The sequence below is a fragment of the Pan troglodytes genome, chromosome 18 (genome assembly GCF_028858775.2).
Source record: "Pan troglodytes isolate AG18354 chromosome 18, NHGRI_mPanTro3-v2.0_pri, whole genome shotgun sequence".
In the NCBI taxonomy this organism is placed as follows: Eukaryota; Metazoa; Chordata; class Mammalia; order Primates; family Hominidae; genus Pan; species Pan troglodytes.
In genome coordinates, this window is record NC_072416.2 from 24,290,107 (window position 1) to 24,313,815 (window position 23,709).

The window sequence follows — 23,709 nt, forward strand, 5'->3', positions numbered from 1 at the left end:
ACTGTGAAGCTGTTTGGTGATATGTCCTCCACACTGTGGTCCCAAAAGACCAGTAAACCTAAAGGGACTAATATGGGCCGGCAGGGGGCGAGGCAGGGTAGAACCTTGGGGTATATTCCTGCTTTCAGAGAGGTGGCAAAAGTAAGCCTGGATACCCTGTGCTAGACTTTGTAGCTTTGCCCGGAAGCCCTCTCTATTTGGGGACTAGGCTTATTTAGTTCTCTTTCTAAAACATTTTGACAAATATAACTTATATTCTAGGACATCTGCCACTGACGCCTGAGTTCAGACATTAATTGTCAATTCTGTAGTCTTTTTTTCCTTCAAGTTTCTCTTGTCGCTTCCTTTTCTCCCTCCTTTCTTTCTTTCTTTCTTTTTTTTTTTTTTTTTTTTGAGACAGTTTCGCTCTTGTCGCCCAGGCTGGAGTGCAATGGCGCGATCTCAGCTCAACGCAACCTCCGCCTCCCAGGTCAAGCGATTCTCCTACCTCAGGCTCCTGAGTAGCTGGGATTACAGGCATGCACTACCACACCCGGTTAATTTTATATATATATATATTTTTTGGTAGAGACGGGGTTTCTCCATGTTGGTCAGGCTGGTCTCAAGCTCCCGACCTTAGGTGATCCGCCTGCCTCAGCCTCCCAAAGTGCTGGGATTACAGGCATGAGCCACTGTGCCCGGCCTTCTCCCTCCTTTCAAATTAGACAAACAAAAATATTTTAGTGTCTCTCTGATTTCTCTATGTTTACATTTCACTGTCCCAGGAACCAGCCTAGTCCATTAGGAACCAACATACTCCCCAAGACACATCTCAAATGACAGTTTGCTGGCCATGTTAAAAATGCATTTCTGATTCTATTTAGGGATACCTTTAGTCCATGAAATAAATGAGAACATTATCAGGATTCATAATTATTATCTGGATATGTCCCTAAAATATAGCATGTTTTGCTGAATTACTGAAATACATATTTGTTTCTAGTTTTTTCTATTTCCCTTCCTCTCAAATAGTTAATTAAATAGTATCAGTGGCCTAGGAAAGTCACTGTTCAAACAATTCCTTACTTAAAATGAAGAATGATCGACTATTCTCTAACTTAGTATTTTAGAGAGAGAGAGAGAGTATAATGTGAAAAAATGTGGTGTCTTTATTCATTTTTTGTTGCTATAACAATACCTAAGACTGGGTACTTTATAAAGGGCAGAAATTATTTCTCACAGTTCTGGAGGCTGGGAAGTCCAAGATCAAAGTGCCAGCAGCTTAGGTGTCTGGTGAAGGACCAATCTCTGCTTTCAAGATGGGTCCTTGATGCTGCATCCTCCTGAGGGAGGAACACTGTTCTAACATGGCGGAAGAGAGTGAATTCATTCTCACAAGCTCTTTTTATGGCAGCATGAATCTGCTTATAAGAGTGGAGTCCTCATGACCTGAACACCTTCCATTAGGCCCCACCTCCCAACACAGTTGCATTGCCGATTGTTTCCAACACATGAATTTTGGGTTGCACATTGAATCACAGCATGTGAGTTCTCAAATAACAGACACAAAAGTTACATAGAAGAGATTGATAGTTCATTCACTTAATATTTATTGCAGACATTATATGTCAGGAACTCTGCTAGGCATTAGATATATATTGGAAAATAAGATAGATACTGGCCATATAGAGAACTTATCTAGCAGTTAACAGACAACAAAAAAATAAAAATAAATATAATTGTCATAGTGCTATAAAGGGAGAAATGTAGTTTTAACAGGAACCTATTAACAGGAAGAATTTACGAGGGAAGTCCTCCCTAGGAAAATGACATGTAAACTGGAAATGAAAGGAAGTGCAGGAGTTAGCAAGAACATGAGCAGGGAATAGTTCTGCCGGCAAAAAGAATAATGTGCAAAAGGCCCTGAAGTGGAAAAGAGTTTGGTGCTTTTAGGAGCTGAAGAAAACCAATGAGGCTAACTTGTGTAGAGCCAAGGGGGAGGAGTGAGATTAGATCTGTCTGAAGAAATAGGCATAGTTCAGGTAATACAGGACCTGGTAGGCCATTGTAGAGATTTTGTTCTTTATCCTAACAGTGATGGAAGCCATTAAAATATTTAAGGTAATGTGACAAAAATCAGATTGCATGTTAGAAACAGTTGTTCTAGGCCGGGTGTGGTGGCTCACACCCATAATCCTAGCACTTTGGGAGGCCAAGGCGGGTAGATCACAAGGTCAGGCGTTTAGGACCAGCCTAGCCAACATGGTGAAACCCCATCTCTACTAAAAATACAAAAATTAGCCGGGCGTGATGGCGTGCTCCTGTAATCCCAGCTACTTGGGGGGCTGAGGCAGGAGAATCACTTGAATCCAGGAGGCGGAGGTTGCAGTGAGCCGAGATCGCGCCACTGCTCTCTAGCCTGGGTGACAGAGCAAGACTCCGTCTCAAAAAAAAAAAAAGAAAGAAAGAAAGAAAGAAACAATTGCTTTGCAGTATGAAGAAGAAAGGATTGGAAGGGATAAGAAATGAGTGCTGAGAATTTACTTTGACTTGGGTTGGGATGTTGGACATGTAGACAGAGAGGACAGGATAGACTTTTGTTTAGGAGGTAAATTCCACTTGACTTAGTGATTTCAGAGTGGGAACCTATGGGGGAAAGAAGGGGAAGGAGTAAGAATAACTGACCTGTGCAACTGAATGAATAGTGGTGCCATTGAGAAGGACACTGGGAGGTTTGAAATGGAGGATAAGTTCGTTTTCGTATTTGTTGAGCTTGAGATGCCTATGAGGCATCCAAGTGGAAATATTAAGTAAGCAATAAGCAGGAATCTGGAGCTTAAAAGAGATGTCTTAGCTAGAAATCAATTTGTGAGTCATTGTCTTTTAGGTGATAATTGAATCAGTGAACCCAGCTGAGATTGCCTAGGAAGAATATGGAGTGAGAAGAAAAGGGCAGCTTGGGAACAAACTTGACAACTCTTTGGTGACGTTCTGTATAATTTTTATTCTGAACAGACTTTGGTTTTATAAGAATTGTACTTTGAAATAACCTTGGTTGTTTTAACTGAGACTTTCTGTTGTGATGTAGTAACCCTCTCTCTCTCGCCAGATATATTGTCATCTTTTTATTTTTTGTATATAATCTATTATTTATTCAAACAGTGAATAGACTTGGCCATTCATTGATCATCCAGAGGTAATATAAGTGATGTTTTCTAAGCATCTGGGTTAAACAGTTTTGTCTAGATACAGTAGTAAGAACCATTCTTACTATATTCTTGTCCTATAAATGGTTGAGGTGATACAATGTTTAGCTGTCTGTTCAGATGTAATAAGGAAGGTTGAATTCTCCTTGGCAGCCTTTTTTCATGAGTTGTTGGGCATCTCTCAGAGACAGCTCTAGAGATAATAAACGTTTATTATTCTGGTGTCCTGACTGATGTCATCTCTTATTGCCTAAGCCTCAGTCTGGGACTAAGATGGTGGGTGTATTCGTCCATTCTCACACTGCTATAAAGAAATACCTGAGACTGGGTAATTTATAAAGAAAAGAGGTTTAATGATTCACAGTTCAGCATGGCTGGGAAGGTCTCAGGAAACTTATAATCATGGCAGAAGGTGAAGGGGAAGCAAGGCACCTTCTTCACAAGGTGGCAGGAAGGAGAATGAACGCAGGAGGAACTACCAAACACTTATAAAACCATCAGATCTTGTGAGAACTCACTATCACGAGAACAGCATGGGGGAAATCACCCCCATGATTCAGTTTCCTCTACCTGGTCTCTCTTTCAACATGTGGGGATTATGGGGATTATAATTCAAGATGAGATTTTGGGAGGGGACACAGCCAAACCATATCAATGGGGTTTTCCCCCTTTGCCACTAAGTAGCCACAGAAGGCAGGATAAGAAATCGACAAATTGGCCAGTTATGGTGGCTCATGCCTGTAATCCCAACACTTTGGGAGGCTGAGGCAGGTGGATCACTTGAGCTCAGGAGTTCGAGACCAGCCTGGGCAATATGGTGAAAATGTGTCTCTACCAAAAATACAAAAATCAGCAACGCGTGGTGGCACATGTCTGTGGTCCCAGCTACTCAGGAGGCTGAGACAGTAGGATCGCTTGATCCCAGGAGGCTGGGGTTGCAGTGAGCCGAGATTGCGCCACTGCACTCCAGCCTGGGTGACAGAGTGAGACTCTGTCTCAAAAAAAAATTGACAAATTGGACTCAAAATATAAAACATTTGTCCTTCAAGAGCCATTGCTAAGAAAATTTAAAAGCAAGGCTATGGGGGAAATATTGGTAAAACACATGTCAGAAGATGGACTTGTATTCAGAATATTCGGAATATATAAAGAACTCTTTAATCATTGGACAACTTGACTTTTTTAATTGATAAAGATTTTAACAGGCCAGAGATGGCAAATAAATACACGAACATATGTTCTATATCATTAAACATTAGGGAAATAAAACCACAGTAAGAGACCTCTACATGCCTACCTCTACATTTTTAGAATGGCTAAAACTAGAAAGATTGAAAATACAAAGTGTTGATGAATATGGTGAACAACTAGATTTTTAGATATTGCTGCTGGGAATGTAAAATAGTACAGCTGGCCAGGCACGGTGGCTCACACCTGTAATCCCAGCACTTTGGGAGGCCGAAGCAGTCCAGTCAGTTGAACTCAGGAGTTCAAGACTAGTCTGGCCAACATGGTGATACTCCATCTCTACTAAAAATACAAAAGTTAGCTGGGCTTTATGGCGCGTGCCTGTAATCCCAGCAACTCCAGAGGCTGAGGCAGGAAAATCACTTGAAACCAGCAGGCGGAGGTTGCAGTGAGCCGAGATCGCATCATTGCACTCTAGCCTGGGCAACAGGAGCAAAACTCTGTCTCAAAAAAAGAAAAAAAAAAAGAAAAGTACAGCTACTTTAGCAAACAGTTGGGTAGTTTCTTATAAATTTAAACATACACTTACCATATGACTAAGCTTTTCACTCCTAGGTATTAACACAGGAAAAATGAAAACGGGTCTTTACAAAGACCTGTATGCAAATGTTTATAGTAGCCTTATTCATGATTGCATATGATTTCATTTATATAAAATTCTACAAGAGGCAAAACTACACTGTTAGAATGTAGATCTACCTTGGGAGCTTGGGGGAGGAGGCTAACTGCAAAGGAGGCTGGGAACTTTTTATGGTGATGCACACATTCTATATCATGGTTGAAATGGCTACATACATTTGTCAGAACTCATTGAATTGTACATTGTAAAATGTGAATTTTATTGTATCTAAACTCGACCTCAGTAAACCTAATGTCAGCATTTGTGAAGGGTTATCAGAAGCCTTTTAGGATATCACTTGTAAAATGGGACAGTAGACCAAAAGACAATGAAGCTTTTTGCTCAAAATTCCATGAGTAGTGGTGCCTGTGGATAGAATGCTTATGTTCAGATTCCTAATCCCACACGACTGCACAATTCCCTTGGCATTAACTTACACCCTCCTATGTACTGTGCTTTTTAACTTTCTGTGGATGTGTGTCTGGCTGTGTGTATGGAAGTTCTGGAAACACAGGGGTCATGTCTTCATGTGTCCTTCAGACATCCTACAGTGTATTGCACAGATCTTGTGCTCAGTATTTGCGGAATGAATGAAAGCTTGGTATAGCACACTTGTGCCCACTAGACTTGGACAGAAAAGTCAGGCATAGCTCATGGTGTGGTGCCAGGCTTCTCAAGATCATGAGAAACCTTCTCTAAAGTATGGTTTTTCTAGACCACCATCTCTTTGCTTAGGAGATCATGGCTACCACAAATGTAAGCTAATTAATGAGGGATTGATTTTATATATTTCTGCAAAAGCTTAGGTAGTGTTTTCAGAAGTTGAAAATTGAGGGAGGTATCACCTTACATTTTTAATCTTATGCTGAATTTAACTACAATGAGAAAACAAGCTCCTCTTAAAAATTAAATGGAAGAAGAGATGTCAGAACTAGAACTTTTGTCATTCTCCAAAGCTCTCCACTCTTAAATCTATCCACTTTATAATTGAGGCATCACACTGATGGCACAGAGAAACACTTGTCTCAGTGTTAAACTTGCTTTCCTCATATTTGTGAGGCTCTAAACTTTTACAGTTCTGACTCATTTAAAAACAAGTGGATCTACATAAATTGGACATGAATTCATGATTTTTCTTCTAAGTCTAAAAAAGCAAGAGACTCAGAGGTACTATGAGACAACAATAAATTTAAGAGAAAACTAAAATAAAAAATATATAAAAAATTAAGAGAAAGATAGAATCCCAAACTATGTTTCTCTTATTTCTTTTTTCTTTTCTTATATTTAATTTATTTATTTTAGAGAGAGGGTCTCTGTCACCCAGGATGGAGTACAGTAACATGTTCATAGCTCACTGCAGCCTCAAACTTCTGAGCTCAAGCAATCCTCCCACCTCAGCCTCTTCAGTAGCTTGAACCACAGGTGCACATCACGATGCCCGGCTGATTTTTTTAGTTTTTGTAGAGATAAAGTCCCAGTGTGTTGCCCAGGCTCAAACTCTTGGCCTTAAGTGATCCTCCTGCCTCTGTCTCCCAAAGGGCTGGGATTACAGGTGTGAGCTGAGCCATAGCACCTGGCCTATTTCCTTTTTTAAAAGTATATCGACATAGCAACACATTATTGATAATATTTAACATCTATCAAGTTCTTACTCTGTGCCAGGCATTTGTTCTGAGTGCTCTGTATACATTCTCTCTCTTAATCCACACAATACTGGGAGGTCATTCTGCATTTACTGAGGAAACTGAGGTACACAGAGGTTAATTAACGTGCCCAAAATCTCACAGCCAGTAAGTGGTAGACCTGGATTTCGGTCTTTTTTTTTTTTGAGATGAAGTCTTTCTCTGTCGCCCAGGCTGGGGTGCCATGACGCGATCTCGGCTCACTGCAACCTCTGCCTCCCAGGTTCAAGCGATTCTTCTGCCTCAGCCTTCTGAGTAGCTGGGATTACAGGCACATGCCACCATTCCCAGCTAATTTTTTTATTTATAGTAGAGGTGGGGTTTCACCATGTTGGCCAGGCTGGTCTCAAACTCCTGACCTCAGGTGATCCACCCGCCTCAGCCTCCCAAAGTGCTGGGATTACAGGCGTGAGCCGCCGCGCCTTTTTTGAGTGGCCAGATTTGAGTCTTAATCCAGAACCTGAACTCGAACTGCTGATATGCTATCTACCTGTGAAGACAACACATACATGACTAAATGGTTTAGAATTTGATTTAATGTCAGAGAATTACTGTACTCATGTAAATTGTTAAGGGAGTACAATTTAGTAGAGAAATGATTTAAAGTTGTTTAATACCGGAATATCAACTAGTTGAAAAAGAGCAGTTACTTTAACAGACCTGGAGATCATAAATGGATCCTTTGCTCTTGTGACTTTATAAATTCCTTTATGAGAAGGTAGTAGTGCACATTTTCTGGTCGATGCAAATAGGTAAGACATGTGAGTGTTCATTTTGATGTCTGAGAGTAGACTATAAATAGCCAAGTTTCCTTGGAGATAGGATAAGAGCCTAAAGTTGATGTAGGGAATCCTTTTGTTCTTCAGACAAAGATATTGGGATGTTTCTTTAAGGAGAATAAACCGAGAGCAGGGTGTTCCTTGAACGTTTATGAGAAATAGTGGCTAGTGTAGGAAGAGGTTACATTTTATAAGGAACAAAACCCAGGGGAGCCTCTCCTGTGAACTGACAAGAGGAACCCAAAGATGACATCTCCCTCTATATATATGTTTTTTTACCTCCCATGAAAGTCCTTAGATGCACTATCACTGTGCTTACAAAATTATGATTAAGTCTGTTCTGATAGAAGTCTGAATGTTCCTGGAGGTATTTTTAGGAATACTGTTCATTTTCTTTACTCAATGAATGGTGTTCAGGGAAGTTAGCATCATGTGCTAGGAAGTTTTGAAGTGGGTAATTCAAAACCTGGGTTTTAGTCTCAGCGCTGCTAATTAACTTTGTATCCTTGGATTAATCAACTAATCTCTCTGGGTTTCAGTATTTTCTAAACCCTAATTTGGGGAGATTAGAACAGATGATCTCTGAGATCCCTGCCAGCTCTAAATTCTCTAATTTTATGACTGCTTTTGGCCAGGAGCTTTACTTGAGAGCTGCTATTGTCTGCTCATTGCTTGCTCGTTTCTTGATCATTGTCCATAGGCAGTCCTTTTCTGTGAGGCTATGGGGTCATTAATGTTTAGTCTTTTTGTTAAAATACTTTTACAGATAATTCCACAGTACTTTTCTGGCCACAAGAATTAACCTACCAAATTTAACTTTCATTCTCTTTACCAGTCTCACCTTAATCCAGCTCAGTTCTGTGTACAAACCATGGAGGTTATTCATTCAGGTGAAATAAATGGGTTACTTCTGCCAGATTAATCTGGGAAGAAACAGTAAGTATCCTTGAATGGAATTCTTCCATGGGAGTTTCTCTTAATACCCTAATTGAAATGGAATAGAAAATGCAGACATTGTAATTTAAATTCCATTTTAACCTTCTACCTGACTCACTTTGGTTTATGCTAATTTCCTTGGCATACTCTTAATTTCTTTTAGATCCAGAGCATGTGCTTAAATTCATACATGATTGAAAGATTTCATAGTGTGTAATGTAAATGCAATTAGCACACTTAAATTTAATGTGTAATATCCTATAAACATTTTAGAATTTTAAAATATAAAGCAAACATTCTTTTTTTTCCAAAGACAGAATTGTATGGATTTATCTACACTTAGATAAGACAGAGTAGAAATACAAAGGTTCTCACCCCCTCTCCCCACGTCACCTCCAGTTCTCTTCAACCAGAGTAGGCTACTCTTGGCAGTATGACAAATATCCTTCCACATATTTTCTATACATTATATGGATAGTTTAAACATTGTGGTAAGCTTTTCTGTAATGAATTCTTCATGCACTATATGTTAAGAGCTTCAATAATTGGCAGAGTCATAGTGCCATAGTGAGGACAGATTCTGGTAGCATGTTGTACTTGTCAATAAAGCAGATTTTAAACTAGAGATTTGCTGCTAGTTAGTATTTAATGTCTTTATGGGATTAAACCTAAGGTCACTTTAGGGAGCAAGAGCTAATAAGCTGTAATGTGAGGGCAGTGTTGGGTATGATTTAGTCAACTGTAAAATAAGGCCTCCAAACTACAGTCATGCTTACAAACAGGTGGTAATAGTTGTCTTTTAAATCAGGATAGAGGGAACAGCCAACAGGATGCAAGGAAAAAGAAAATCAAACTTAAAGGCTAATGATCATTTTTTACTTGTTATATAACAAACATTTTGTTATTTCATTATAATAGCAAAGCTTTCTCAATCTCCAGGCTTCCAGCATTGGTATTCCAATAAAATCCATCCCCAGAGCTTCTATTTCAGCAAGCCTGAACTTGCCTTGTGTGTGGTCATCAATCTGAATAATATACTAAAAAGTTGAACAGGGAAGTAATGTCCTGACTACTTTTTATGACCAATAGCCTTAGCACCCTTTTTATGTTGGAATGCAAGTTTCATGAGTACACTACTGTGTTAAATTGGTGTGTCTTGTACTGTCCTGTGTATGTTTTAACAAAAAAAAATATATCTAATTTCTTTTCCTGAAAACTATTATTCAGTGCTTACAGTTCTGATTGCCTTCCAGGTGTCATCTCATTATCTTGTTTAATTCTCACACAGACCTAAATGGTGGTTGTACTATTTTTTTGCTGAAGCAGGCTTGGAAAGATTAACTGACTTGCCCAAATTAGTGACAAAACTGAAATTCAAATTGTGACCTGTTGTTGAGTTTAATTTCTGGAATGGCAAAGTAAGGACCTCCAAAAATCTGCTCCTCCATAAAAGCAACAAGTACACTGGCAAAATTATTAGGTCAACCTTTTCAGAACTCTGGAAATTAAAGCTTGCAACAATTGAAGGAGCATTCGAGAAAATTGCCTGTATTTGGGTAAGAATAGCAAACTTTGTGGCAGTTTCAATTGTGCTAATTCCATCTACCTGTCCCCAGTACCCTTGAAAACCAGTAGCCTCACAGCTATAGTAGCTGTGAAAACTAGCAGCTTAGCAACCAATTGAGAGGGCAGGGGGTTTGGTACTTTTTAAAGCCCCATCCCCAGAGAATTGTCACTATTTGATCGGTCTGGCAGCTCACTGAAAATTTCAATTTTTAGGGCTTATCTTTGTTTGATCAGATTCAGAGTTTGCTCTGTTCTATTCCTAGGGCATTTGTTAAAAACAGTCAGCAGTTGTTCAGCATCACAGGTTCCTGAGGTATTGGGGTAACAAAAGACTGACAGGCAAACATGAAGGAAAATTTGAGGAATAGAATGTCCATAGGAGTCTTTGAAAAGCTCCAACATATTTCTGGGAACCTGAAAGGCCACACGCATGTTTGGGACTGTCCACATACCCAGGCAACAACTGGGAAGGCCCTACTCTCTCACCTCTACCTGATTTAGGACTCAATGCAAGCAGGAAGTGAGGGCCAAGGCAGAGTTGTAAATTGCCTGCTGCAGCATTGATGATGTGCCACAGCACAGAGAGAGACCCCCTCAGCAAAGGCTGAGAGTCTTATTGGTTCAAAGAATGTAAAGAAACCTTATTCTAACCATTAGCTGACTACTAAACTAATCTAATAGATGAGGCCACATGCAACAAAGGATACAGACTTTACAGAATGATTCCAGGAAGGTTAGTAAACAGTAACAACAACAAATCCTGGGGAAGGAAGGAATTTGATTTCCATAGTTGTCACATTATATTATTCAAATGTCCAGTTTCAACTAAAAATTACAAGACACACACAGAAACAGGAAAGTGTGGCCTATACACAGGAAAAATAAAAGTGTTCAATAGAAACTGCTCCTGATGAAGCCCAGACATTGGACTTACTAGACAGAGTTTAAATCAGCTGTTGTAATTATAAATATGTTCCCCAAAATAACAAAGAATTAAAGGAAAGTTTGAAAACAGTGGCTTACCACATAGAGAATATCTAATAAAGAGATAGAAATTATTTTCAGAAATAAAATAGAAATTCAGGAGTTGAAAAGTTAAATAGCTAAAACAAATCAGAAGTAGAAAGAATCATCAAACTTAAAGACACATCAATTGAGATTATTGCCTATGAGGAACAGAAAGAAGAAATAATGAAAAGTGAAGAGAACATAAGAAATGTGGGACATTATCAGGTATATCAACATACACATAACGGGAATTCCTGAAGAAGAGAGAAAAAGGAGCGGAAAGAATGTCTAGAAAAACAATGGCTAAAAACTCCCCAAATTTGATGAAAAACTATACATTGAAAAATCTAAGAGATTCTAAGTAGGATAGACTCAAAGTAATATACATTCAGAAACATCATAGTTGAAAGACAAAGACATAAGAGAATCTTGAAGGGAGCAGGAAAACAGTGAATCCTCATATGCAAGGGATCTTCAATACTATTAACAGCTGACTTCTCATCAAAAACTATTAGGCCAGGGAACAGTGGGACATGTTCAAAGTGCTGTATCACTCTCGGCTGGATGTGTTATGGTGGCTCACGCCCGTAATCCCAGCACTTTGGGAGGCCAAGGCAGGCAGATCACTTGAGGTCAGGAGTTTGAGACCAGCCTGGTCAACATGGTGAAGCATGTTGTTTAGTAGAGAAACATCTCTACTAAAAATACAAAAAAATTAGCTGGACGTGGTGGCACATGCCTGTAATCCCAGCTACTTGGGAGGCTGAAGTAGGAGGATCGCTTGAAACCTGGTAGGCAGAGGTTGCAGTGAGCCAAGATCGTGCCACTGCCCTCTGCCTGGAGAACAGAATGAGACTCTGTCTCTAAAAAGAAAGAAAAAAAAAAATCACTGTCAATCAGTAATTCTATATCCAGCAAAACTATCCATCAAAAATGAAGGAGAAATGTAGACATTTCAAGATAAACAGAAATGGAGACAATTCATCACAAGTAGACATGTTCTATAGGAAATACTAAAGTGTGTCCACAGGCTGAAATAAAAGGATACTAGTCAATATTTTGGATCCACATAAAGAAATAAAGAGCACTGGTAAAGGTAACTATGTAGGTAAATGTAAAAGTCAGTACAAATATATTTTTGCTTATAACTTTTTTATTTTAAATCAATAATTATAAAACTCTGTTAGGCTTATAGTGTATACATATAATTTGCATAATAATAGTTCAAAGACAAGGGAGAGAATGGAGCTATATTGGAGTAAAGTTTCCATATGCTACTGAATTTAAGTTGGTATTTAAATGATTGTTGGATTTCTTTTGAGGTAATATTCACCATTTTAAAGTGTACAACTTATGAAGTCCTTAAAATGGCCTAAAAAATAAAATGTACAACATAGTGGTTTTTCATACATTCACATATATGGATTTTCTTATAGTATTGTGCAACTATCACCAATGTCTAATTCCAGAATATTTGTAACATTCCAAGAAAAAGAAACCCTGTACTTCCCAATTTCTTTTTCCCCCATCCTCTGGCAACCACTAGTCTATTTTCTGCCTCTTTGGATTTGCCTATTCTGGACATTTCACATAAACGGAATCATACAATATGTGGTCTTTTGTGTCTGGCTGCTTTCACAAAGCATTGTTTTTTCAAGGTTTATCCATGTTGTAACATGTATTAGTAGTTCTTTTTTTTAATTGCTGAAAAATTCATTGTATGGATATTTTGTTTTTTATTCATCAGTTGATGGACATTTGTATTGCTTCTACTTTTTGGCTATTATGAATAATACTGCTATGAACATTCATATATAAGTTTTTGTGTAAAGATATGTAGTCTCTTCCAACCCCAAGTTGGTGCACTGCAGGACAATTCAATTCTGACACTAATCACCTGGAGTTAGTGCAGACCTCACAAATTAAGGACTCAGTTCTCCACAAATTCAGATGCTGCCCCCAATGCAGATGCTATCCACAAGGTCAGGGGGTCCCCAGGCTACCTCTGCTTCTCACTGGCTACAACTTTAGGGGTTCCCATGATCTCTTCAGGTTCAGTAAGGAGATACAGTGCTTTGATAGGAGCCCAGAGGACAAGCACTCAACTCAGGATGGGAGTGTAAGAGCTTGTCAAGGAAGATAGCCCAGGAGCAACTTCTAAGCTGCAACTGGAATTTCTAGTCATAGGTAGTAGCCAGGAAAAGAGGTTTGATAGAGTATTGTAGGCAGAGGGAACAGCATATATGAGGGCCTGGGGTGTGTATAATATAAGGAGATATATGAATTAGGAATTAATCTAAGAATTAGAGCATCAAGTATGAAAAGAAATGAAAGACTAGAAGCAGTATAATCCAGACCTTTACAGCCCATTTTAAAGAGTTTGGATTTAGGACAGAGAGTCACTATAGAAGAGCCAGATCCAAGAAAGATCCCTAAAGAACACAAAATTTTAACAAATGGGAAAGAAAAAAGTGTGTATGAAAGGAGGAGAAACTAAAGAGGCAGGAGGAAACCCAGTAGATATGGAGGGAGTTACCAAAACCAAAGGAAATGTGTTTGAAGAAGCTATATCAAATGCTGCTAAAATGTTTTAAGTCCAGGACTTTAAATGTTAAGCATCCATTAGAGTTGGTGTTATGGAGTGAGTGAGCTTCACAAGAGCTCTATCAAAATGGTAGTTGGGGCAAAAGCCAACCTTCAGTAGGTTGAAGAGTGAATGAGACTCTGGGAAGTGAAGGCAGCAGAGGAGGAGGAAATCTGGCCATGGCTGGGGGCACGGGAGGTTAGACAAAGCAAGACAGAAACAGAAAGCATGATGCCCCTGGAGGACGTGTTGGCATATGGGATAGTTTTGTTTTATGGTAGGGGAGACTTAAACACATTCAAACATTTTTGAGATCCAGAAGAGGATAGATATGAAAAGAGAAAATAATGTATTGGGCAAGATCCCAAAGAAGGGGAGGATGGGATCCAAAACACAAGGAGAAAGGATTGTGAGAATGAAAGAATGAATGTGTTCAGATACATTTGTAAGTTTGATGGTAGACAGTTGAGGATTTGCTGTCTGATGGCCTCTACTTTTTTCTGAGAAATAATAGAGACTGATACCTACTGAATATGAAGGAAGTGGTAGATTTTTTAAAGGAGAGTGCAGGAGTCTTGGAACAGCCTCAGCAAAGAACAGTGAAGCACGGAATTAGTGAGACCTAATTAGTTTCTAGACAGAGATGACGGCCCTGAGATTAAAATTTAGAAATTTACAGCAGCACCCGTCTGCTCTGATGTGATTTTGTCCATCAGCATTCCACAGCCTGAAGGTTAGTACAAGAAGGAAGAAATTTCTATTGAGTCAGGGCTATCATTTTTGCCAGGTGGGTGCATGAAAAGATAAAAGGTGGTGACATAATGGATCAAGGACTCTAGGCTGGGTAGGGAAAGACATGAAGGCAAGAGGAAAGTGAGAGACTGGGAGAAACTGTAAGGATGGGTGACTGTAAACTCCCGGGAGGGTAAGAACAGGTGAAAGTCACAGGAGGGCATACTACAGTGGAGAGTAGGGCTCAGCCTCAGCCTATTATGTTACTCAGGTTTTCAGACACTGTCCATGTGTGGCTCATTAAGTTTCTTTGCTTTACCTGTTCACTCTTTTTTTTTGGCCAGTTTGCTATTTATAAGCACCTATATCCTAAAATACAATTTAGAAATCATAGCAGATAAAAATCATCACCACTAGCTATGTTTCTAGAGGAAAAAATTAGGTGTGTGACGTTTTTAAGTTACCCGTAGGCTGTTGTTTTGTTTTTGTGCTTCTACTCATTCAGAGGGCGAGCTGCCAGCGTCTGACTTACCCAGGGAGGTGCACAGGGCTGTGTACACTGGGGTCTTTCCCCTTCCTGTTCCCCATCTTCACGTGCCATCCAATTCTAAATTTCTTCAGCCAGCCCATTGCTAAAACATGAAACTCCGTAATTTCAGTTCAATTGGGATACTACCCCTCGCTCAAATACAAATGCTCTTGGGAAAGGCAGTATGTTAAGCTTTTATCAATCATTAAGACATTTGTGGTAGAGTATTTTTTGGCCTGTGTAACCAGTGAAACAGCTTGCCAAGAACAGATTTTATTTCCCCAAGGAGGAAGTAGAGCAAGAGATCCACATCTGTGGTAGGGATTGGGCACTCCAAATCACAGTACCTAGAGCTGACAGGGAGAGCCCCGTGAGAGGAGGAGAGCATTGTCCAGAGGAGGAAAACGTAACAGGGAGATGGAAGAAGATAATAGCTAATGTTAACTTCGCTATTTTTGCTCAAATCCAACCCTGTATGGGAAAACCCTCTCTCTGGCCAGGTTGGCAAGCACTCCACATGATTTGCTCTGACAGACTGGTGGCCGTGCGCCTTTCTGCCTTACAGCCCCTGTGTTACAGATTTTCTGTGACACTGCTTTTACATGTAGTGATGACATACCTTATAATCATCCTCACTGTGGCAACAGACATGCTCAGACTGGCTGTATTAAATCGTTTTAACAGTGTCTGGATTTACAGATGACGAGCGTCGAAGCTTCTTAAGATGCCCCCACTTAATGGAGTAAGACTCAGGATGACTTTCCTTTTGTGTGTTATGCTGCACAGGTGAGATACTGAGAGGCATGTGGGATGCTGTAGTTTCTAGTTCCATTTCCTTTTTCCTATCGTGTACAAGTCTTTTATTTGGCTGGGTTAGTTACCTAGGAAACAGCTGCAGGGTACAGATGGATTGGCTGTTTGGGGAATGGAATTACAGGCTCCTTCAAGAGGCAAAAAGACCTGTTGGATAAAACAAAAATTCGTGAATGGCTGAGCTTGTATTTAATAAGTGTGCAGAAACCACACTAAGATAGCTCTACAGTAGAGAACTTATTTAATGCAGTGCGATTTTAAATTTAGCTTGTTTTTAATACATTTAAACTCACTTAATGCTTATGAATTCCACTACTGCAGGCCATTTTGGGGTTTCCAGTGGAGTGGAAGGTGCAGTTCCCTCCTCTGAAAAGCTCATGTCCTGTTTGGGGATAAAAAGAAGCTACCTTAAAGTAAGTGCATGGTTGTAGGATACAGACTAAATGTGTTAAGGGAATTTAGAAGAAGTAAAAGATCTTGACTATTAATGTGGGTGATGAGTCTGAAGCTCAAGGAGGTAATTCCTTGAGGTAAAATACTAAATTTGAAGACCTGGTGAAAGTTCGGGTACTAACAGACCTGAATTTATAAGATTTAATAGTAACAGCACAGTTAGCCTTGCAAATTCCCCCAGTCAGCTTACAGAAAATATATGACTGTGTTATAAATGTTGTCAACTTAGAGTCTCACTCAAGAAAATGAACTTTAACAATGTTGACTGACCACTGTTTGCATTAGCCCTTGCATATTTAAGGAAAGTCTATTTTTACTGAATGTGTGAGCATATTAGTTGTTGAATCTCTGACTGCTACTATGCTGAGCACGAGAGAGACTCAGCAAAATATTTGTGTATTGGCTGGGTGCGGTGGCTCACGCCTGTGATCCCAGCACTTTGGGAGGCCGAGACGGGCGGATCACGAGGTCAGGAGATCGAGACGATCCTGGCTAACACGGTGAAACCCCGTCTCTACTAAAAATACAAAAAAATTAGCCGGGCGTAGTCGTGGGCGCCTGTAGTCCCAGCAGCTCGGGAGGCTGAGGCAGGAGAATGGCGTGAATCCGGGAGGCGGAGCTTGCCGGGAGATCGCGCCACTGCACTCCAGCCTGGGTGACAGAGCGAGACTCCATCTCAAAAAAAAAAAAAAAAAAAAAAAAAAGTGTATTGATTTTCTTATATACAGTATGCCTTCTGTTTGTCGATTAGCATTAGCTTTTTTTCTTCTAGAATAGAGCTGCTATTTGGTTTTGATTTATTGTGATAAGGAATTTGATAAATACAGGACTATAGCTATTCTTTTAAAGCTAAACCGTGGTCAGATTATTTGCAGTTTTATAGAAGGTGTTGAAATTTTCCTACTTGTTCTGTTTGTAGTCACTTGGTGTGGTGTGCTAGACAGAGGAGGAGGAAAGCAATTCCACTCAGAATCTACAGGCACAGGAGGTTAAGTTAAATTTCATTTCTAACGCTGAGAGAGTAAGAAAGTCAACATAAGGATACTCAAATATTTAGAAGGAAAGTTCAGTTATGATGTACTGAACCTACAATTTTTAATATTTACCAGCAAAAAATAATCAAATGTAAATCTAAGTTCACTAGGTATGTAGTTACCTTTGTAACTGTACAGACTTTGTATGTTAAATTGAGAAGAAAGTTGCTAATATAATAATTCATAATATTGCATTTTGTCAGAGGGTCTTTCATTGCCAGCAGTTACATCTTTTATAAATGGAACAGTGACTGGAAAAGGATAATTTGTTAACGGTCTTTTGCTGAATGATCAGGAGGAGTTTCCTGTTAAGAGTTCTCGAGCACTGCTGTGAATGCCTTCTTTATTTCCAAAATTACAAGAAAATGCCTTATCATAAGACACTCCCTCAAGTTTTTTTTTGTTTGTTTTCAAGGAGACTTTTTAGTGTTTTTGTTTAAGAACAGTCATGCAATTCCCTGGTGCCTACTCACCTCTACCAAATCCTCTCTTCTGGTTTCAAGCAATTACCGTGAAACTTAAAAGGTTAGCAATAAATAGTGTGACAATTTTTTTTTTTACTGATTTACTTCTCTTTGGCCTATGAAGTCAATCAGCTCCAAGTAGAAGGTGGTGTGTGGCATAGTGTGTGGCATTTTTGTGAAGATTTGTGTACTTTCTGTCCGGTCTGCCTTCCTCCTGCCTGTGATAACCCCATAAGTATAATGTTGCTTGCACCTGGGCAGGGATCACCAGATGGGTATAGTTATTAGATGACTTGGGAGAAAAAGTACAGCTTGTTTATTTTCTTCTCTGCTTAACAGTTAGCATTTGGGGGAGAACTCAAACTCAACTTGAGAGAACTGATTTCTTGTTTCATTTTATTTCAACAAGTTGCTTTATTTCTAAAAATACATCAATGGCCAAACTCAAGTTGCAGAAAAGCACCCTCCTTCCAGCAGCCCCACCTAGCCACACGTGCACGTGCACACACAAGTCCAGCCCTGCTCTGTCTTCCCACCAGGGCAGCTTCCCAAAATGCCACTAGGAATTTCACCAGTTCCCTTCACAGAAGACATTTGTTCGTGGCAAGTGCTATGATTTCGAGGTCAATGTCTTTTTTATTTTTGTGTTCATATTGAGAAAATAATGCTGGCCAGGCACAGTGGCTCACACCTGTAATCTCAGCACACTGGAAGGCCAAGGCGGGAGGATCGCTTGAGACCAGGAGTTCTAGACCAGCCTGGGAAACATAGACCCCATCTCTATAAATAAAAGAATGTAGACCAAAAAAATCCCCCCAAAATGCAAAAATCTGTAATGTTTCTAATAGCTCCAGAAATTTCCATTCCTATATTTTTGGTAACTTTTCCCATTTGCCATTGCTCTTGGAAGGGGAAACAAGTAGTTTTTATTGAGAAGTACCATTGTAAACATTCTTCTTATTGGGGAAGAAGATAAAATAATTACTCTGTCACCTTTCTAATCTAAGTTTTTATAAATTACCCCAAATTTGATTGAGGGAGGGCCCTTGGGTTTGACATGAGAACATCCTTATGGAAAAATAATGCTTGATGTTTTACCAAAATCACTTTTATTTGAATGGGGAGAGACACTTTAAGAATTACCTTCATGATTTGCCTTTGTGATTTTCTGTGAAGCATGCCAGCCATGGTTTGGCAGTGTGAACACTTGTAAACTCTACAAAAATTGGTGAATATACCAAGTTTGGGACAGAGGGCCCTCCTAGTTTTTCCAACATTTTCTTGAGTTTAATGGAAAACTACTTATACTGTAATATTCTTAGACCTTATACCTTTCATAAACATATTGCTTCTGGCATTTAATCTATTATTTAATTTTATTTCTATATTACAATTAGGCATATTTCAGGTTTGTCTTCAATTTCCTGAAAAGTGATTTTCTTTTCAGCCAAAATGAAGTCATATACAATGAGTCTTGGATCTAGGAATCAAAAAATACCAGTTCTTTCTGCCAGCATGCAGGCTCAGTGAGGGCAGGAACCTCATCCTGTCTGCTGTTATTTCCCTGGAGCCTAGAAAAATACCTGACACAATTACTCAGAAAAGTATTTATTTAATGAATGCCTGAGTGAACTGCCTGTTATGACTTTTCTGAGGTCATTTGTTATTTTTTTAGGTTCACTTTGTATGTTAAACTAAGTATTACTACGTTATGAACTACAGCAGATGCTGAAGAGTAGGACTTAGGATGTGCTTGAATGACCCACGAAGAGATAAATGAGATTTAAGAACTAAAGGGGTGGTGGTGAGGAATATTCCCTGGACAGGCCAAACCCACTAAAGTATTCCCACCATTTGCATCTCCCCAGGAGCACTCACTGTGGGCCTCGTGCGACAGTGTCAAACAATCCATGGACGAGACCGGACGTGCATCCCTCCCCGGCTTCCCCCGGAGTGGGTCACCACACTGTTTTTTATCATCATGGGAATCATTTCATTGACTGTCACATGTGGTTTGCTGGTGGCTTCCCACTGGCGAAGAGAAGCTACAAAATATGCTCGATGGATAGCATTCACTGGAAGTAAGTAACCTGTGCTTACTAAATTTGTCTAGAAGGCACCCACCCACACTGGTATTTTTATGAAGATAATCAAGAATCAGTAATAAGGACTTCATAATCATCAAAGAGCACCACTTGTGTATGGCCGTGAGATAGACTCTACCCAGTCCCATCATTTCTTCAAAACTCTTTCTGCAAGACCAGGACATCCACAACTTTAATCACTTTGTATGAAATGCTATTTTAATGAATTTTATTTTTGCTCAGATTGTGACATAAGTGTTCCAGGTTTGTGACTCAGAGTTACCAGTAGCCTGAGTCTTTTCCTCTTCTTGAAGCTATTGGTATCATCTATAAAAATAAAGATAAATATAGAACAAATACATAAAAATATAAATTAGATGAAGGTGGAAATATTTTTTAATATTGATTTTGAGTTTCTGCTGTATGTTGTAACCATTGAAAAATCAACACATTTTGTTATTTAATAATTGTTTATCAATATTTCTTACTCCATTAAGCTCTGCCCAAGGGTATAAGTTTATATATTACACATTCTCTTGTACTTTGCAAAATTGGTTTAATTTCACAACACATCAGAGATTTATCTCAAGTTAAACAGAAGAAACAAAAATGCACAAAGAAAAGACATTTCTGCAATTCTGCTTTCGTGCTTCTTTCTCTCCAAAGCAATTTTGCACCCCAGGGGATATTTAACAATATCTGAAAACATTTTTGGTAGTCACAACTAGGGGGATGCTGGTGGGTAGAGGCAGGGAGGCTGCTAAACATCCTACAAATACATAGGACAGCCCCCCACAACAAAGAATTATCTGGTTCCAAGTAGCAGTAGAGCCACTGTTTAGAAATCCTGCTCTAAAGAAACAGGAGAACAATACCTATGCAAATGAGACTTTTAATTCAGTGCCTTAAAATAATCTCAGGTTTGCATATGTTTTTAAAAATAAATATAACAGCTGACTTTCTCTTGATATTTTCATTTAGAACGCATATAATTGGGATAAGGGATAATCCCATGTATCCCTATTAATGTTAAAACTCAGTTTATCCTAAAGGGCTGCAGGAGAGTGATATTCCTTCATGAGCCTCTGTTTCTTCCTGTATTCTCTGAAATTGATACTCTTTAATGTGTATGTTTCTGGCTCTGTTTATCTATATTGCCCTTAATTTTTAAATTTAGATCAAGTTGCCTTTTATATAAAAAAGGTTCTCCATCCTTGTTAAGCAGAGTGAAACAAGTTGGTGACCTTTCCCCTGTCAAACAGACCTCCTGAGACAATTCTTTTCTGGAGAGAGGGTCCAGAAGCAATCGTAGAAACAGTGCGGCTAAAGTTAAGGATATTGATGAGAAATTTAAAGAGAATCTGCTTCTTTATCTTTTACTCACAGATTCACTAATCCAGATAGAAATCACTCTTCAAGGAGTGAAATAATATCAAAGAAGGATTTAGTTTCTGGATTTAGTTGAAATTTGGGAATGCATATGCCTCGAATACCAAAAACCTAAAATATGATTTAGCAAGGTAGTGTGAGTCGAAACGTTATATGCTCTCATGAGCTATAGATTCTTATGACCCAATAAAGGGAAAGAACTAGGATTATCTGTTTTCCATTCCCCTTAAGCAGATAATATTTAAGTATGTGTAGTTGCCCCCAAATGCAATGTATTTTTTCCTTTATTTTTTAAATAATTTAACTTTTTGAAATAATATGTGCATATGATGCATAATTCAAAATCTCTGAAAGGGTAACCATGTGAAATCATATTTGGCCCTGTCACCCAGCCATCCCATTAACCCCTTTCCTGGAGGCAACCATTTTTACCAGTTTCTGGGGTTTCCTACTAGAGGTATTCAGTGCACAGAAACGTATCTATTATGTGTGTGTTCCATACATACATATTTATGTAAAATTTTTTCTACTGTTCTGTATCTTGGTTTTTAAACGTAATATATCTTTGAGCTAATTTCATTTAAGCAAGCATAGAGCTCCCCCATATCCCATGACAGCCCCACCGAGGACCTCCTGGGGCTCCCTAGTCAAACAGGTTAATGAGTCTAATGGCTCAAGGCTTCTGAGAACCTCCCTGGTGCGTGAGGACCTTGAGGGTGAGGATAAGGGCTGCCTTGCTTTTAGCTTCCTTAAATACATTGTTTTTGGTACCAGAACGAGTGGCTGGGGTGACAGTTCTGAGAGGGATTGGGCGCCCCCTAGTGTTTCCACTCCACCCCTGAAAAATGTACTTTATTATGTGTATTTCTATTCCCGTTAAGCTATAGTTTTCATAATAATGTAAGGGTGATATCTTCTGATGGCCGTGCACAGTGGGGAAATATGTCTCAGAGAAGAGCCCCCACATGATGGGGGTTCCCTATGGGGGCAAGAGAAACCAAGATGAGTCGTCCTGTTCTTCAAGTTTGGCCCTTGTTCTTTCCTTTGCCACCCTGATTTCCACCCTCACCTACCAGTGCACCTGATTTCTGACTCTCGCCACCAAGAAATCTGTGCCATGGAGGATATGAAATTGTGTCTTTACAAACTTATTTAGGATCCAAAGCTCAGCCTTCAAAGTTTGATATTATCAGCATTAATAATATTTTAACATCTAAAGTAACTTAATAGTTCACAATAGCTTAAAAGAAAAACTCATCCACCTGCATTAAATCTGCTCCCAGGAAGTATAGAGAACCTGCTTCCTTGGATTTAAAACTAAGGTTAAACAGGACTTCATTGTTCCCTTAAAATTTAAGCCTTTTCTAACAAATTTGGAAAATATTTAACTCTTGAAAATGTTAAACTCTTTGGTTGCAGAATGATTACTCCATTATAAAGGATAGATCTTTTTTAGAGTAGAAAATAGGAAATGATAGGAACAAAGTTGGCATGTCAACACAATGAACAAATTTAACATCTGCATATTCCTAAAGTACTTTTCTAAATTACTTGTTTCTTGAGATTAGTCAACATTAAGAAAAAAATTGTTTTACAACAATAATTTTGCCCCATTGTTTTTTAAATTAGATTGTGTATAGTTACCTAAATTGTGGTTTCATTTTACTCACCAGACCATATTAAGCCGTGGAACCATTAGAAATTGGTGACAGACAACACTGATAAGTGGGCATTGGCAGCACTAATAGTTATTTGTTGCTGACTATGCAACAAAAAAGCTAAAAGCTATAAAACATAATGCCTGAATTTTTCATTTGTTCTATAGTAGCTATCTAAAAAAATCCAAGTTTGCTTATGTAATATTATTTGGTGTGGTCATTTGCCCAAAATGAAATAAGCTGTAAGTTTGTATAATATAAAATAATCTACCTAAATCGTACAAGTAAGAGTGCTGTTGTTTCTTAAGCTGATGTATTACTTAAGCAAATGTTTTTTCTCATTGTATTGCTGGAGTTATTCCTTCTGGAAGGGGTTCCTAATTGACTTTTTTAAAACTCTGAAAGTTTTGTTGATTGGTTAACACACAAAAAAATGTAGAGACGAGTGTCAGCTGAAATGTTTATCCAGGACTCTGTTAGTATTGCTGGGGGATAGTTTTCACCTGGAGGTGAAAACGCATTCAGTTAATAATGGAAGGTCCAACTCTTCATGTACAGTGACTAGTAATCTGTCCTCACATTACACTGAAGAAGTATTTCTGCCTCCAGAGAAAGTTGAAGGACAATGAACACTTGAGCAATATGCTTTCAAAAAGCAAAAATATTTTCTTGGAAAAGCTAGCCTATCTGTAAATAGTTTGTGTTCACTAAGAAGACCATTTCTTTGGTAGCACAAGGGAGCAGGCCATTTGCTGAAACACTGGACTGTGGAATCACTTTTACCTGGACATTGGGTTTTCTGATATCCTTTTAAAAACATTTTAACAAATAATATACTCCTTTGTGTTTACATGCAAAACTCAAAGAAGGTTACCTATCCTCCCTGACTTTAACCTACCTCTCTGGGTATTCAGAAACCAGACAGAGATTTTATTTTTTGGAATAT

At 38.9% G+C, this 23,709-nt stretch overlaps 1 protein-coding gene across 1 annotated transcript in view; it reads left to right on the forward strand.

Annotated features, from left to right (window-relative positions):
* MOSMO (modulator of smoothened) overlaps nt 1–23,709 on the forward strand; it is a 77,058-nt gene that overhangs the window by 48,414 nt on the left and 4,935 nt on the right. Inside the window, exon 2 of the mRNA XM_016928694.4 lies at nt 19,501–19,713. Within this exon, the coding sequence (XP_016784183.1) occupies nt 19,501–19,713 (213 nt within the window). The remainder of the gene's footprint in view (nt 1–19,500; nt 19,714–23,709) is intronic.